Source organism: Zeugodacus cucurbitae, chromosome 2 (assembly GCF_028554725.1).
Source record: "Zeugodacus cucurbitae isolate PBARC_wt_2022May chromosome 2, idZeuCucr1.2, whole genome shotgun sequence".
Lineage (NCBI taxonomy): Eukaryota > Metazoa > Arthropoda > Insecta > Diptera > Tephritidae > Zeugodacus > Zeugodacus cucurbitae.
The window spans coordinates 86782482-86800101 of NC_071667.1; the positions used below are offsets into that span (position 1 = coordinate 86782482).

Genomic DNA, 17620 nt, shown 5'->3' on the forward strand with positions numbered 1-17620 from the left:
TTGCTTCCTCTTGCCGAAGTGCGCACTTGAAGAAGCCATTTGCCGCTTAAGTTCCTTGCTCATTAATTCTCGATTTGAGTGCGCTAATGAACACTTCATGGCTGATGGAACAATATAATGTAGGAATTTTAATAATCGAAAGCAATACAACAACTATGTACATATGTATTACACTGTTGATATGATATATATGTATACGTATGTAAATACGTTAAAAGAGTTTAAGTTCATCCGTTTGCTCGATACATCAGTATCTATAAGCAAAATTGAGCAGCTCTATACATCTTTTACAAAATCAAGTAATAATATTTTATTATTACAATATTAAAGAACTAGTTTTATTTTCGGAAGCAATTTCATCGAATTTGTGGTGCGGAATATGTCACACAGCCATTTTTCAGATGTCGTTTATTACTTATATACAATATACCAAAGTAGAGTACATCCGCTTGGTCTCTTGAATTCCATGAATATGGAAATAAATCTGCATAAAGCTACCAACGCGCTATGAAAAATTAACTATGAAAAGAGTAAAATATTATTCATCAATCAACTTTCGAAAATAGTGAATGCTTGTATACAGTATACCAGAAGTACATGCTCGTACATACAAAGGCATACAAATTTGAAGGTTTTGGATTTTAGGTTATGTTTACTTTCTAGTTTGAGCAGTGCATACAAATACATGTCTATAAAGCACATAAAGATGCACAGATAGATAGATACATTTGCCTCAACTCTAACTGAATGAATATTATATGAAGAATGCAACAAAAAAGTGATGTTTAACCCGACCCCAACACCAGTTATGTAACTTTATTTTTGAACGTGTAAGATCTAAAAACTTTCGTATCCATCTACATTGTTGATTGATGATTACCAATTCTTATAAAATATGAAATTCCAGTGGGTTAGTGCCAAGCGCATAATTAAATTACTCATATCATTAAAACTCATATACTCGGATCAATGTCATTACTTCATTAGAAATATGTATGTCACATACAGTTATTGTTGTTGTAAAAACCATTTATTCAGGATTCTAAATTGAAAACTATTAATTGTCAATTCGCAATATTTCGAATCCAATTCGGTTTTTATTGCCCTTAAAAGGGCAGTCGTCTGTCCTTCTGTCCTTCTATCCTCGACTTCTATCCTCGCTTGCTCGACTGACCTTCGCTCATTTCGATAGCCGTATAACTGTATAACTATATCATTTGTGTGCATCACATAAAGTTCAATCATTTTGTTTATCGGCGCTTCGAGCAAAACCAAAGCAAAACAAAAAACAAAACAAAAAAGCCCAGTAAATGATTCAACCACCAGACAAACGTGCGCCAAAATGATATGTGGAGACAATGAGAAGAAGACCAAACCGTAAAATGTCGCTTAATGTAAAGGGTGATTTTTTAAGAGCTTGATAACTTTTTAAAAAAAAAAACGCATAAAATTTGCAAAATCTCATCGGTTCTTTATTTGAAACGTTAGATTGGTTCATGACATTTACTTTTTGAAGATAATTTCATTTAAATGTTGACCGCGGCTGCGTCTTAGGTGGTCCATTCGGAAAGTCCAATTTTGGGCAACTTTTTCGAGCATTTCGGCCGGAATAGCCCGAATTTCTTCGGAAATGTTGTCTTCCAAAGCTGGAATAGTTGCTGGCTTATTTCTGTAGACTTTAGACTTGACGTAGCCCCACAAAAAATAGTCTAAAGGCGTTAAATCGCATGATCTTGGTGGCCAACTTACGGGTCCATTTCTTGAGATGAATTGTTCTCCGAAGTTTTCCCTCAAAATGGCCATAGAATCGCGAGCTGTGTGGCATGTAGCGCCATCTTGTTGAAACCACATGTCAACCAAGTTCAGTTCTTCCATTTTTGGCAACAAAAAGTTTGTTAGCATCGAACGATAGCGATCGCCATTCACCGTAACGTTGCGTCCAACAGCATCTTTGAAAAAATACGGTCCAATGATTCCACCAGCGTACAAACCACACCAAACAGTGCATTTTTCGGGATGCATGGGCAGTTCTTGAACGGCTTCTGGTTGCTCTTCACCCCAAATGCGGCAATTTTGCTTATTTACGTAGCCATTCAACCAGAAATGAGCCTCATCGCTGAACAAAATTTGTCGATAAAAAAGCGGATTTCACATTTCGAACCGAACACTGATTTTGGTAATAAAATTCAATGATTTGCAAGCGTTGCTCGTTAGTAAGTCTATTCGTGATGAAATGTCAAAGCATACTGAGCATCTTTCTCTTTGACACCATGTCTGAAATCCCACGTGATCTGTCAAATACTAATGCATGAAAATCCTAACCTCAAAAAAATCACCCGTTAGTTCCACGAGTTCAGTGCTCAGCAGAGTGCAGTAGATAATCATAAATTGCACAATCGTAACTTGGTTGATACACCAACAAGCGAGCGATGGTGAATAAGAAAGTTTCAAATGAAGGGAGCGCTGAATGTACTAGTGTATGTATATGTTGGAGGTTGTCGAATATTTGCTAAATAAGTGATATATATTTTTTGAGCAATCCAGACCGAAATCACATGAATCTCTCAGCCACTGAATGCCCGAAAGCGCACACCGGCGCTATCGCGGCCACCAAGGTGCTTCAGTACCACCGAACGCCTTACATTTGCGCAGCGGTATAACTAAATTGGAATTATTGGATTAAAACACACGATCGTGACGTTTGGGACACACGGCGCCAACAACACTCGAGTGGTCTTGAGTAAAGAGGCGAACAAAAATCGAGTTTGAAAAGATGACAAAGTGTTGGCACACAGTGGAATTGGCAGGAGAGTGTCGGTAAATGCCAAAAGCAAACACTGCGCGGCGGCGGGAAAGTGAAACGAAGCAAAAACACATGACAACGTGTCGATAGACCCAAATGCAATAAAGTCAAATACTCGTTCCGGTGGGATTGAATGAAAAACAGCTTACACACTCACATAAAACAAAAAACAATAACAAACAAGTAAGGAAGGGCTAAGTTCGGGTGTAACCGAACATTTTATACTCTCGCAATTTATTTATTTAACTTTATTTATATTATCAGTATATAATTAATATTCGTCATATATATTGTATAAAGTCCATTGAACGTTGGAAACCATAATATTAGGTTAGAAGCACCGAGGTCGTGGGGCTGCCACACTATAAGCGTAGTATTTGTGCAAAGTTCTGCACCGATATCTTCACTAGTGCTTACTTTATATATTGTAAAGTGAACGATTCAGATCGACTTCAAAGTTCTGGTATATGGGAAGTAGGCGTGGTTGTGAAGCGATTTGGCCTATTTTCACAACATATCATTAGGATGTAAGGAAACTATTACAAACCAAGTTTCATTGAAATCGGTCGAGTAGTTCCTGAGATATGGTTTTTGACCCATAAGTGGGCGACGCCATGCCCATTTTCCATTTTGTAAAAAAATCTAAGTGCAGCTTCCATCTGCCAATTCTTATGTGAAATTTAGTGTTTCTGACGTTTTTCATTAGTGAGTAAACCCACTTTTAGTACTTTTCAACCGAACCTTTGTATGAGAGGTGGGCGTGGTTATTATCCGATTTCTCTCATTTTTGGATTGTATTAAGAAGTGACTAAAAAAAAGACTGCAGAAAGTTTGGTTTATATATCTGTATTGGTTTCCGAGATATGTACAAAAAACCTATTTGGGGGCAGGGCCACGCCCACCTCCCCAAAAAAAATACATCCAAATATGCCCCTTCATAGTGTGATCCTTCATACCAAATTTTATTTCCATAGCTTTATTTATGGCTTAGTTATGGCACTTTATGTGTTTTCGGTTTTCGCCATTTTGTGGGCGTGGCAGTGGTCCGATTTTGCTCATTTTCGAAAGCAACCTTCCTATGGTGCCAAGAAATAAGTGTTCCAAGTTTCATTAAGATATCTTAATTTTTACTCAAGTTACAGCTTGCACAGACGGACGGACGGACGGACAGACAGACATTCGGATTTGAACTCCACTTTTCACCCTGATCACTTTGGTATATATAACCCTATATCTAACTCGTTTAGTTTGGGTGTTACAAACAACCGTTATGTGAACAAAACTATAATACTCTCTTAGCAACTTTGTTGCGAGAATATAAAAATGTGCAAAAAGCGAAAATTGAATCAGGAGAAAACCCAAAGCAACGCAAAGCAATACTCTACATAAATACAATAGAAGCACAAAAAAGTTAAATAAAATACAGTAACGAATGGACAAATATTCCAAAGGCTAAAGGCAAGTGTTCGCGAGAAAAGCTGGGTGGACAAACAATACAAAGATGCTCTTGAAAGTTACCCGAGAGGAGGTGACAATCCGTGCGGCGGCTGTGTACCAAAGCGAAGCGTGTCAAACAAAGTGTTGAGATTTCGTTGATTTTATTTGAGATTGTTTGGCTCCTTTTCGGCAAGTGTCCTTTTGTGGGAATTTAATTCGAATTCTAAATGAGTAAACACCGAAAATCCTTATTGCCTATTATGCAGCGCCATATTTGGTAGGAATGAGATTCCTTGATTACTTTTTACACATTTTTCTTACAATAATATAATATGAACACATAAGAGTTCCTTAAGAAATTAGGGAGAACAAATCTTTACACCAGGTGAAGACTTGAAAAGATTGGAGAAGAATTATTCGGATCCACAACTTTTAGTAGTTAAGTCTTGGCAGCGCAATTCGAAACTATTCTCTAAAATCAGGAAAGTCATCAATTGAAATTTGGAGGGACCGAGCCACTAATGGAAACACAATATAAGACACATAAGGTAGCACTCTCGTCACTTGCTTTATTTGTATGCAATAAATGTCACAGAAATACAATTGGAATTAAATGCAGCAAATTGAATTAAGTAACGATAAAAGAGGTTTTATACAAAGCCACTGTCGGAGCGGAATAAATCTGAGTAGAGGTCTAAGTCGAATTCAGTCAAGTCCATTACGATTATTACTGACAGCGTTCAGTTTTATGTCTAATTGCACATGAAATAATAGTTTATACTACGAAGAACACACCCAGGACCAATCTCTTTGCAGTAAGTGGAAAAAACGGACTATATTACGGACTTGAAAAACGTCTCTTAAGACACATCTAACATTATAAAAGACCTAACCTTATCGGATCATGAATGCGAACATTGCAAATAGTAAATATAATCATATTTGTTATACCCTGTTATACCCTGGGTGTTGTTTGTTACACCCAAAACTAAACGATATAGGGTTAGATATACCAAAGTAATCAGGGTGAAGAGTGGAGTTCAAATCCGGTCTGTCTGTCCGTCCGACCGTCCGTCCGTCTGTGCAAGCTGTAACTTGAGTAAAAATTAAGATATCTTGATGAAACTTGGCACACTTATTTCTTGGCACCATAGAAAGGTTGCTTTCGAAGATGGGCAAAATCGGAACTAAATTAAGCTATGGAAATAAAATTTGGTACAAAGGATCGCATCATGAAGGGGTATATTTGGATGTGATTTTTTATGTTGAAAACTACTAAAAATGCTTTAATTCAGTAAGAGAAAACACCAGAAACCTTAAATTTCATTTAAAGAAGTACAGAAGGGCTCCACCAAAATTTGTATACAAAATTTTAAGTGGATGTTGCTCCGCCCACTTATGGGTCAAAAACAATATCTCCGAAACTACTCAACCAATATCAATGTAACTTGGTTTGTAATATTTTCCTGACATCCCAATGATATGTTGTGAAAATAGGCCAAATAGGTTCACAACCACATACTATTTATTTTACAATATGTAAAGTAAGCACTAGTGAAGATATCGGAACAGAACTTTGCATAAATACTGCATTTATAGTGTGACAGCCCCTTTCTAAAAATCGCCGAAATCTGACCATAGGTTTTCAAGGCCCCATATATCGAACATGAGGACCTCGGTGCTTCTAACCTAATATTAGGGTTTCCAACTTTCAATGGGCTTTATACCAATATATGACGAATATGGGGATCAAATTGTGTATTATATAATATTAAATAAATAAATTGCGAGTGTATAAGAGAGTATAAAATGTTCGGTCACAAACGAACTTAGCCCTTCCTTACTTGTTTTAGAATTCACTTTCTGTCTTATTTTCGTGACGTACGACGGGATGTAAAAATAAAGTACAAAATGGAGCCAACTCTTTACTAATGTTATAAACCGTTATTGATTTATTATTTTATTACCATGCGACCCAAGTTACATGCAGTCTATTATCCATAGAATGAGCATTCCATTAAACAGAATAAGCAGTAATGATGCGACAAAAGAATCCAAATGGGCAAATTTGGAAATACCAAACATATTATTGGAATAGAGGAAACAAAAATTAAAAAAGAGCTAATAAAAAGCATGTGTTCAGAATATCAAATCTATTTGTTATGAACCCAAATAAAGGACCATGTGGTCATATACATCTGTAAGGGAGTACATATAACGTAAAATATAAAGGTATTGCGGCAAATATAAAAAGGAGCACAGACATTTGTTTGGCCAAATCGCAGATGGCACTTCGTCAGTGTCTACACGCTTAATCTCAGCACAGTAAATGAAAGAATACAGCAACAGCGCGAAGGATGATGATATAGGTGGTCCAAGTATACCATATTAGAACACTTATTAAATCGCGAAATAACGATCGTTATCACATGATCTTGAACTTAAGAGTTTTTCGGCTGCAAGTAAAAGGGAAGAACTTAGCAGTGCAATCAAATAAGTTCAAAATTGAACATTGCTAAGCTTTTGACATCTTTATAGGAGAAATTTTAAATATTTAAATAAGAGAAATCTCAACAACTCAGAGAATTTTGAGATTCATCTTTTTCGTAGGTAACAGCGAAACTAGGATCCGGATATGCCATTGTTGCTCAGATAGTTATCCGAGCATAATACTTATATTATTTCCTAAAGTCATCCGAAAGTGAGCTAAAAGTTTCTGTTGTAAAGGCCTCGAAAATGAGCGGCAAGCACGTGCGCTGCATGTAAAAATAGCAGCAAGAGTTTTGCGTTAAATATTTATGGAGATTTCATGTTTATTATAGCGGACATTGCGCGTACTTCTATAACGTTTATAAGTATATATAGATGTATATTTATATAATACCTTGTTTGTGTGTATCCGTTAAGTAGAATAATATAAGCAAGTAAATGTAAAAGTGAAATGGAAGACAGGTATACAGAACGATATCATTATTAGACAGTTGACAGTAGAAATCGCCAATAGCGACAAAACTGAGCCAAAAAACTTACGCATAACGATTGGCCTGGCTATGTGTAGACTCTCGTTTAGGAGTGTAGACAGTGTAAAAGTGCCTTATAAGTAGTGTTACCAAGTTTTGCAATTTGAAAAAGAAAACAAAATATAAATCGAAATCTTTGAGTGCATTTTAATGCACCACAATTACAGCTGTCGCAATAATATGAATAAAATTACTCAGTGATCTTCCTAATTCCAAAAGAATCGCAAACCCATTATGTTCTGAATAAAAGTGGAAATTTTTCAAAAAGATTTTAGTGCTTTTCGCTTTGTGTCCTGTAATAATAGAAATAATGTGCGACTTTGTGCAAAAGCTCCTGGGATATTTATAATTTTTCGCTCAGTTTTATAAAGAATTGAAATACTGAAAACATTTATACACATACATTTATATTTTTTATTCCCAAAGAAATTGCAATTCCCTTATACTATACTCATATACGAAACAAAGTCGCACTCGGGCGTAACAAAAAATCTCAATAAAATCAGCGAACAAAACAGCCACACGACTAATGGCTAAGCCATGTAGAACAAATTATTTTCATTGTGAAAGCTTACTCAAGGATAAGCTATTTACCTGCAATAGAGCTATTTTTAGCCCACAAGCAGTCAAGCCGAATGTACCGGTGCACATACAGCCATTACATACCAACATGGACACCACAGATACCTTGTAGTCTTATGCGCATGCCTTTATGAGAAATTTTCCGAATTTCTGGCACACGGCTGAAAGGAAGAAACATATTGTTGTAATCTCAACTTAAAGCAAGATACATTTTTGTTAACGATGAATGGTAATGGAATATGTTTCAGAGGTTTGAGATAGGAGAGTCATTTGACGCTTTGAATTCGGATCATTGTGTGCAATCGGGTGACTGTCGACTGGATTCCGTAGTAAAATGCTTGAATCAATTGTTTCATCCATGTTTCATTCATTGTCACACGTCGACGAAAGAATAATGATTACTTTCGAACGTTCCAGAATCAGAAATTTCTTGTTGTTTTGTGTCTTTGAAATAGCGATGCATTAACCCACGAAATGTATTTTTATACATTTTGAAAAATGTGAAAATCATCCTCCTCACGCCAACCTTTTGCGTAAGACTGCTCTCGACTATATATGCAACTGCATAGCATTAAGATGTGCTTCTAAACAATAACAAGAGCAACAATTGAGGGGATAATAACGACTGGCAGTAAGCCATAAAACGCTCTACTAAGAGACAGTGAAAGTAATGATAACCGCAAGCAATTGGCAATGGTTCTGTGGATAAGTCAGAAGCAAACATACAAGAAGGATATGTTCAAGGTTAAATGATGAAAAAAATAGCACACTTTCGAAATAATCCACATTCAGTCGCCGAGTGAAGGAAACAAAGAAACATTCTGAAAATGGCTAGAACTAGGCGAAAGCAAAGTATAGTTATAATGACAACAAACAATTATCCATGGCGATTGTCAGTGGCTTACTGGCTTTAGAGTCTGCATCTCTTATTGGCCTTGTATGTTTCTGTAAAACTGTGTTAAGAAGCTGCAAGCAATGCGCTTGCCATACTATATATGTACATATATCTCGATTTACAAATCCTACTTATGCCATCTCTCAGTGGCAAATAGACGATAGCCGTGTTACATTTATTTGGTACAAATCCTCATTTGTTTTCCTGCAAGCAATGAAAATTCAATAAAACAAGCTTTAATGTGACTTGACAAGCTCAAGCAGACACACATAAAGGTGAATAGAAGAAAGAAGGGAAAACAACAGACAAGCACACAAGGCGTGCTAACTCCGCAGCTTCATATCATGATCATATAAAAGTTAATAATCGTAAAAACGCTGTAAAATTCTCAAAATTTCTAATATAAAATACAACCTGTGGGCCCATGCCATGTACAGAGGCTTCCACCGTGCTTTTCTTTAAGCTCCCTAAACACTCAAATTGTGACTTAAATGAATGTTAAATATTAATGAATTACAACAACACAATGAGCACAATGGAGCGCAATGGAAGGGAACGAAACTTAAAGCCTTAGAAAGACTAACCACAGAGATGAATGTTGAATGTCTTTTGTCTTTCATTTTAGCTACATAAGATTGGGCAGTAAAACTGGAGCTGTAACTGACCTCTAGTGGTAAAGGTGGTCTCGAAATCCTGAGATACGCATTTCATAATACCTGTTATATATAAGGTATAATATCTTAATAGAAATCAGGTGTGTATTGTGTAAGAATTGTAGAAGAAAAAAGGTCACACTATAGTGCATTGATACTTACAGTTACATATGTATATTGGGCTTCCTGCTGATAACTCCTGAGCGCGTTTTTTGGATGTGAGCAATTAAAAACCGCACAATAACTTTGAACTACTTAAGTTAACATCAAAGTTAAACAATAGGAACCGCAGCTCTGGCTTTCATAGCAACTGAAGTACAAATAACTAACGGTATTTATTAATAACCAACACGAAAATATACCTCAGATTTGAAAATAAACACAAAATTAAACATATCTAATTACACATATTTACTGAAATGCCTATATCAATCACTAAATTGATGAAACCTCGAATTGCTTGCACATTGTGATAACGACGATTTGGTTTAGTGAACACAAATAGATTTCTTGAAAAATTTATTTAGGAAATTTAATGGTCCATACCACTTTTTGGAAAACTCAACCAGCAAAGCTCACAAATATATATCGGTGTATGTATGAAACCTTTTCTAAGCAATAAAAAATTTTCGAATACAAATTCTTTTTTATTTCAATATATATTGGCGCGCGAACCGCACTTGCAATGCGAACAAAGGACAAAACAACACTGCTGGCAGTAAGCACGGATACGACGAATAATGGCGTTACGAAGTCTACCGACGCTGCCGTCAACGATGAAATACGAGCGTTAAGCGGTGCCACTATGTAGGAGTAAAGTGGAGTTGGCTGCATTGAGCGCCTAACAGTATGCTAAACTGAACCTGCCTGCTATTTCGACACTACCACGGTGCGGCTCTTTGTTTTGGCTATAACCTTTAGCCTTTACATTCACTTTCACCTGTTTCGGATTTGTAGTTTTCGCGTTTATTTTCATATTCTCATACTTCAATTATATTTTCGCAGTTTCATTTTGTTTATCCGTCATACTCGTAGTGTCAAATAAATAGCAAATATATACACGTAAGTTGTCCTTAACCCTGCCCTCTCACTTCTTTGCTTTTAACAAGCGTGTGTGTTGAGTGAGTGTTTCTCGAGTCGTACCGTACCGTCGGTGTGTACCGATTCGCTGCTGCCAACAGAATGCCATTGTGCGAGTACGAAAGCCATTTGTAGGCGCCAGAGCTTCTCCCGAGTTTGCAACTGTCGTCATGTTACCGACATTGTTTTGTTTGCTATCGGCTTATATTCTCTAAGGTAGCTGTGCCTTGGCGGACGATATGGTGCCATATATGATATTTCGTACTTATTTGAGATTCAAATGAATCGACGGCGCTTTAAAGGATATTTTTAATACACACGCGGTTTTTAATTTATTACCGTTGAAAACAGCCAGGATTTTCCATCAACTACCAGATGGAATATTGTATACCTACGTAAGTCAATGAACGATAATCAGTAGTACGGATTTTCAAATTCCAACGCTTTTTAAGTTTTCCGAGCGAATTCGGATATGATATTCTGATATAAAGTCTTGGAGGGGGGTGAAGAAGGACATGCTACTCACCTATGTTTGTAAGGATTCGTTTTATGTAAATTGTGTGTAAATTGTATCAAATATTTATGAATTGTTCAAATACGACAAATAAAAACACATATAACAACCAATTCAAGCAATGACTCTCTCGAAAATGACTGTATAAATTTAGGGACTTATCTGGGTTTTGTTTTTAGGCATTACGACGTCATTGTAGCGCCAGTCAGTATATACACACATAACTCCGTACTCTCGAATGTAGATAATAATTTTGCTCGTCGTCCAGACCAGCAAATGTTCGTTATGGCTACCGTTATTATAGCTTCTTCTCCTCCTGCCCGAGCTTGTGATTGTACATCTTCATCCTTTAATTCTTGTTCTTCTTTTCTAACATTTGTTGCTCCTTTCATTTGTTATTGTTCTTGCTTTTGTTTCCATTACGGCATTGTTACTCGTTTCTGTTTCATATTATTGCCAGTCTCAAATGCGGTGAGTTCACTGAGAGTGAAGTTCATCGTCTCTTGACGACGCTTTTGCGAGTGACGGAGGCAATGTCATGTTATCACACGAAGGTTGAATGAAAACAATCACCAAAATAATGAACTCCACTTCATTGCGTCATTTGTAATACATATTGTTTGTATTGTTATTGTAGTAGCAGTTACTTAATGCTTCATTCCACCACTACACCGACTGCAATCCCAAATACTCGCTTAGCCGGAATCTACTTCTACGACCATTGTATTTTAATGTATTAAGTTTATAGTTTTAATTGGAAGTTCTTAGTTTCGATCTATCTTGGAGTGACAAGTGAGTTAATCTATAATATTATTATTACAGAGATATGTAATAAGTACAGTTATTATTAGGATCACTCAAGCCGCTCCATAATCGATTTAAATATAATAAAAATCAATCTTATATATAAGTATAATACATATTTATATTTATCTTATGATATTTAAGTCTTTCCTCATCCTTCAACATGAGGCAACTATTCCATGTCCAATTCCTATTCGGCAGCATCACAGACATCTTCCACTGTAACACTTATTTCAGCGAAGCCTGTCAAATATTCAAATATCTCTCCGCAGTCAACACATTTGCATTTCGCCCGCTTTCTCTATGTATTCTCGTATGCCCATGGCTGTATGTGTGTAGGTAAATAAATGTTTTCTACTCGAATGCAACAAGTTAGCAGAAGAAGTTATAGGTTGTTTCAGTTAACGGTTGTTTGCGCTATGAAGCATTTCATAGTTTCTACCACATTGAAAAAGTGGAACGCTTTCTCCCACTCACCAATATGTATATGTATGTATCTATGTACATATCCATATATGTGTACATATAAACAGGTCTTTTCGTTCGTCCGTTAGTTTTATAGCCTATAATACATATTTCTTAACCTAAAAAAAATAATTTGATAACAAAAATAGGCACTGGCGGTTTAAAAGCGGGCCTTACACTTAATACCGGTTAATGATTTTTCTTAGAACATATGAGAGTCTTTAATGCTCGTCTGTACCCAAGCAAGGCGCTTACTTTATATTCTTCACCTTTTATTTCTCTTCTTTCAAATAGACTGCGTAAACATCGCCCGACATAGCGTTACTTCGTTCCTCTCGCTACGCTCAATAAAGCACATTTATGGCTCGTTGATTTCCCAACTACTCAACGTAATCCTTGCAAACCTGTGTACATCTACGTATCTATGCCCTAGTATATGCGGGAAATAAGTTTTTATTTATTTTAAAATAAAAAAGTTTTACTTGTTAGTCCTATGATTATTTTACGTAGATACTCATACGTAAGTTCTTACTATAAAAATATGTCATTCGCCATGCTCCGTAGCATAGAACGATATTATCCCCAATCCCCCGCATTCTTATTAAAATCTATAAAGACCATTTTATTCAAATTATTTGTTTTGTATGAAATATTACTAAAAAGTGGGTGGAGGGGATTTTTTTACCGTTATGTTTGAGGTGAGCGTCACTATTTTGCCAGATATTCTCCATTTTAACACTATTTTCAGTATAATACCACCACTAGCCCCAAATTGGAAACCCTTTCATACACTAGATTCATTAAAGATCATATATTGTGGGTGAATACTCCGACTTTTAATGGGGTTTGCAATTAAACTGTCTGGCTGATTACATGTATTTATCGCAAATTAAATTTAAAAATAAATGCTCACATATACACTTGCTTACACAATAAATAATAATTGAAAAATGATTCACAAAACAAGTATATAAATAAAGTAAGCAGATAATTACTGAGCTTCGATCGAATAGACAATTTACGTATTTCTTTATTTTTATATGTATTTGATTACATAATTAAATGTGAAAATTTCAAATATTTTAATTTTCATATTATTTCAGATGTGCCCTTTTTGTTAATGTTACGACGGACCCATAAAGTCCTTTCAGTGAAATCTATAATAAGATGCTTGTGAGTGGTGTCCTTCTGTTTGTGATCCACTGGAATGTATTTCTCGAATTTAGGTCCAGAATACAATTTTAAAGACCCTTCGATGAGAAGAGCTTCAAGATTTATGATGTTTTCATGGTAACAAAATCGATGGAACGTTTAAAGGTATCCTGATGAGTTATGATCAGACCTATGAAGAAATTAGTGGATATTTCTTGTACTAACCTCAGCAAACATTTCTGAGCAACATTACGCACAACGGTTAGTCTGGCAATTAAGAAACTAAAGCGAAATTTTAATTTTGGCCATCCCTTACCTTTCCCAATGCGATTCTTAATAATTTCATGATATTCAAATGTTATAGACTTCCAACCGTGCTTGATTGCTTGAGTGCTCAAGTTATTGTTTTTGAAGTCCAAAAAATATTTCACATTTTTGTACAAACATTTGACTCAGCATTTCGGCCGATTATAAATAGTGTACGTGAATTAAGAATGTCTCGGCTCTCAGTTTGCAGCAAGTGTACTTTGAGTTTATACAAATTGTGTGTTTATGTACAAATGCGTACATGCTCACATACTAGAAGCACCAGACTTTTATAGATTCGTAAATACCTATGAGGGTTTATAGTGAGGAAAATAGTTGTCTTTAACAATCTTTCTTTCCTATACACATACATACATATATACACATGTGCGAGTATACGGTGTTCAGGAGCGAACATATGAATGCATGATCGCATTCCGCTGCTGTGTTATCAGCACTGCGCCGTTGTAGACGCCGTCGTTGTCAGGCATTAAAGGTCAATTCTTAAGATTACTGTTTAGTTCCACTTCTCGAAAAGTGAGCAACGATCGATAATGTAATTTCATATAAAATATCAACATCTTGCCAGCGCAACGCCAAACAGTCGACTCTTAGCCTTCGCGTAGAAATATATAGATTCATATTCGGGCGGATGTCAATAGTGATTTGCGTGATTACTTTTCAGTCTCTTATTCAAACCGATTGACAACGAAAAGTGGCAAACATAAAATTCTACAGAGAATTTATGAGTTGAATTAGTAGTGATATTGATATATAGTATAACGGTTTTACAGTTTTCATAATGGGTTAGTCCTAAACAATTCCAAAATCAATATACACATACATATATTTAAATGTCTATCGAAAATTTCCTTTCGTTTCAAAGCGAATTCATCGGTCAGCAAACTGCATCTAGAGTCTGTCGATAGAATTGTCAGTATTCCATTGGTCGAGACGAGTTTCAAACGCATCGAGAATCTATATGGCAAAGTTAAGAACAATAACCGGCTATTTAATTGGTATTTTGAGACCGCCGAGTCTACAATTTTCGCCGCCTGTGAGTCTGTGCAACCGGCAGTCAAACTTTTCGAAGCGCCTCTAAAGCATCTCGACGGTGTTATGTGCAAAAGCTTGGACTTATTAGAACAGCGTATACCGTTAGTTTATTTGCCGCCAGAAATGGTAATAATTTATTTCACTCAAAAGTGAAAATGTTTTATGGAAACTTCTTTTCGAAGATGTATTGGAACACAAAGGAGTACATGTCGGACCATCTTGTACGACCGGTGCTGAAGCGTGCCGATTCTGTCAAACAGATAGGAAGCACGGTCCTGGAGAGTTCCCTAACAGCGTATGCGGCAGAGCGTTTGGACGAAGCCTTCTCGGTTGGAGACAAATTTGTGGATAAATATTTGGTGCCCTTGCCAGGCGATCAAACGGATGGTGAGCCAATCTTTTTTTATTACAAAACAGTGAATTATTTCCATTATCTGAAAATCACAATCTGTAGAGAAATTAGAATAATATATAAACATTTTTTTGCATGCACTGTTAGCATCCGCAGGAGCTTGGAAAACACATGAGTGTATATATTTTATTGAAATGTCGAGGTTATCACATTTTGCTTTTTGATTAACTTTATACAAGTAATTGTTAAGTTTATAAATGTAATTTATTTCGAGCTTTAATGAAAAATAAACACAGAAAGAAATCTCCGAACTGATAAGCGAGTCTCTTCAGAATGTTTCAAGGAGATTCGTTAAGGTGAAAGATGATCTAGTGTGCAACGTGCAAATGTTTAACTACTGCATAGAACGCGTTACCTAAACACCTATTTATACATCCACATCCATATATAATTATCATTATACACATCTGCATTTCAGCACCCATCGATGAAGATAAGAATACTGGCGTTGAAAATGAAAAAGGCGCCATTAAGGCAATACATCACGGTCAACGATTCTCACGCAAGCTTAAACGCCGCCTAACTCAGCGCACCCTCGCCGAGGCACGAGCACTAAAGAAGCAAAGTAGAGAAGCCATTAATGTTCTCATCTATGCAGCAGAATTGGTAAGCTTTCAAATGTGCCTCACCCTTTCGACTTAATGTCGAGGACTAAGCATATCAAGCAATAAGTTAAACGATCTCATAGTGTTAATATTTATTATTTTTATACAGTTTCTGCATTAGTTAATAAATCATTTAAAATATAGTTCCTAACAGGGAAAGTCAAGATTGTCTATCCTAAAAACATACATACATATATCAATGTTTTAAATGTAGAAATTAGTTTCTCAGAAAAAGTTTAGCTACAAGGCTCAACTTCTTTTTACCTTCAATAACAATTTGTCATATATTTTGAAACTAATAAAATAAAGAACTGCTTTTTCTTGTGACCTCTTTAGATTGCCACGGATCCTAAGTTGGCTCTACAAAAAGCGAAAGAGCTATGGGAGTATCTGAGTGAAGACGAGCCGGAAAACCAAGCCAGGCCAGTCAGTTTGGAACAGTTAGTTGTGCTATTGACGCGTGAGTCAGCTCGACGTTTAGTGCATCTGGTGAATTTTAGCGCACATATCGCCTCGAACTTACCAAAGTATTAATTTAGCCATATACCACATATTTAGCTATTTACTATGTACTCCTTTTCACCATTATATTTCAGAAAATTGTCTCACACCACAGCTGAGGTTGTTCACCACATTATCATTTTCAATAACCGCATTATTAGCATTACTAAATTGGACAAAGTTAAAAATATGTCCAAACAAGAAGCTGAATCTCTAATTAAGCGCGCGTTGACCTTCTACGGAGGCCTTCAAATCGTCACTAATAGCTATTTGGTAATATATAAACATGGACAAGTTTTAGCAAGAAAAATTCAGATAGATAGTAAAATGCTTGTATTTTATTATCTTTGCAGGAACGTTTAGCCACTTTTCTCTCGGGTCGCATAGAGGCAGAGAAGGTTACCGTCACCGCTATCGCATCCACTGCATCCTCCTCCAACGCCAGACGACGCATCGAACCACAGGACAATAACGTTCCTGTTCCACATATAAATGGCGTCTACTGAGAAATAGAATTTTTTATTGCTGTCGTATTTTTGTTTCTAATCATCGACTTTTATTTCTGCTTTCATATTCGTACTAATACGTAAACTAACATTTCGGAAAATAAATAAGATGTCTGAATAAACTATAAAAAGGGCATATGACACCATTAGCATAGGGTATGCTGCACTAAAACTGTGCAAAATCGAATTATATTGAATTTTATCTTCATTGTATTTTTTTTTTTTTTTTGGCTCACACCCGTTTTTATCGCATTCCCCGGGGTTCGTTAATTAGAGGAGAGGTTCACTTCTAGATCCGAACACTTTTCTTTATGCGCTATATTAAAATGTAATTATGTATTCAATGAATATGGAAAATTACCATAGAGGATCAAAATTAGTAAGACTGATATTATTAAATTTACCACTAGATAAAGAAGTTGTGAAATGCGAATGTATTTTTCGAATCTATAACGGAAAAATTTTATATTTTTAATCGTATTGCAATTTAGTACTATTCTCTGGTAGTTCTAATTTTTTCGCTCTCTGGGAGTATACTTATCTTTTCGTGCTCTTCTTCTTACTTATAGTTAACAGCTACTTAGACCGTTTTCACACGGGCAATTTTTGTTGCGGCAATTCTTAGTTTTATAGGAGAGGGGGCGACCAAGGGAAGCGAGAGAGAGAGAAATTCTCCTCTCTTCGTCGCCCCCTCTCCTATAAAACTAAGAATTGCCGCAACAAAAATTGCCCGTGTGAAAACGGTCTAACTGTATGTCCACTTTCACACAGGCAACTCCTGTTGCTAATTCTCGGGCGAATCTCTTTTGCTGTCGCCCATTGCGTTCAC

General features: G+C 36.1%; 2 protein-coding genes and 1 long non-coding RNA gene across 5 annotated transcripts in view; 1 reads left to right on the forward strand and 2 right to left on the reverse strand.

The window, feature by feature from the left end:
• Positions 1–10626, reverse strand: part of LOC105214364 (octopamine receptor beta-1R) — a 42861-nt gene extending 32235 nt beyond the window's left edge. Inside the window, exons 1-2 of one of the 3 annotated variants that reach the window (XM_029041691.2) lie at positions 9937–10625; positions 9553–9715 (exon numbers count right to left, since the gene is read on the reverse strand). The gene's annotated coding sequence lies outside the window, so the exon portion shown is untranslated. Of the gene's footprint in view, positions 1–9552 lie in introns of all 3 variants that reach the window. The other 2 variants (XM_054226009.1, XM_054226030.1) reach the window with 2 other exon arrangements.
• A 3703-nt stretch (positions 10627–14329) lies between these two features.
• On the forward strand, positions 14330–16978 carry Lsd-1 (lipid storage droplets surface-binding protein 1). Its single transcript, XM_011187734.3, has 7 exons — positions 14330–14517; positions 14598–14893; positions 14950–15154; positions 15598–15785; positions 16121–16311; positions 16381–16558; positions 16639–16978. Exons 1-7 carry the CDS (start codon positions 14514–14516, stop codon positions 16789–16791), a joined length of 1215 nt encoding a protein of 404 aa, XP_011186036.1. The 5' UTR covers positions 14330–14513; the 3' UTR covers positions 16792–16978.
• Positions 16789–17311, reverse strand: LOC105214359 (uncharacterized). Its single transcript, XR_851830.3, has 2 exons — positions 17196–17311; positions 16789–17107 (listed from the first exon to the last, which is right to left on the reverse strand). It is a non-coding gene; the product is annotated as an uncharacterized LOC105214359 (long non-coding RNA).
• Positions 17312–17620: the final 309 nt, after the last annotated feature.

Bases quoted from the DNA above. Each gene is read 5' to 3' on its own strand.
- Lsd-1 (XM_011187734.3), top strand. The intron at 14,894-14,949 runs GTAATAATTTAT...TTCTTTTCGAAG, and splicing joins TTTATTTGCCGCCAGAAATG to ATGTATTGGAACACAAAGGA. The intron at 15,155-15,597 runs GTGAGCCAATCT...TCTGCATTTCAG, and splicing joins GCCAGGCGATCAAACGGATG to CACCCATCGATGAAGATAAG.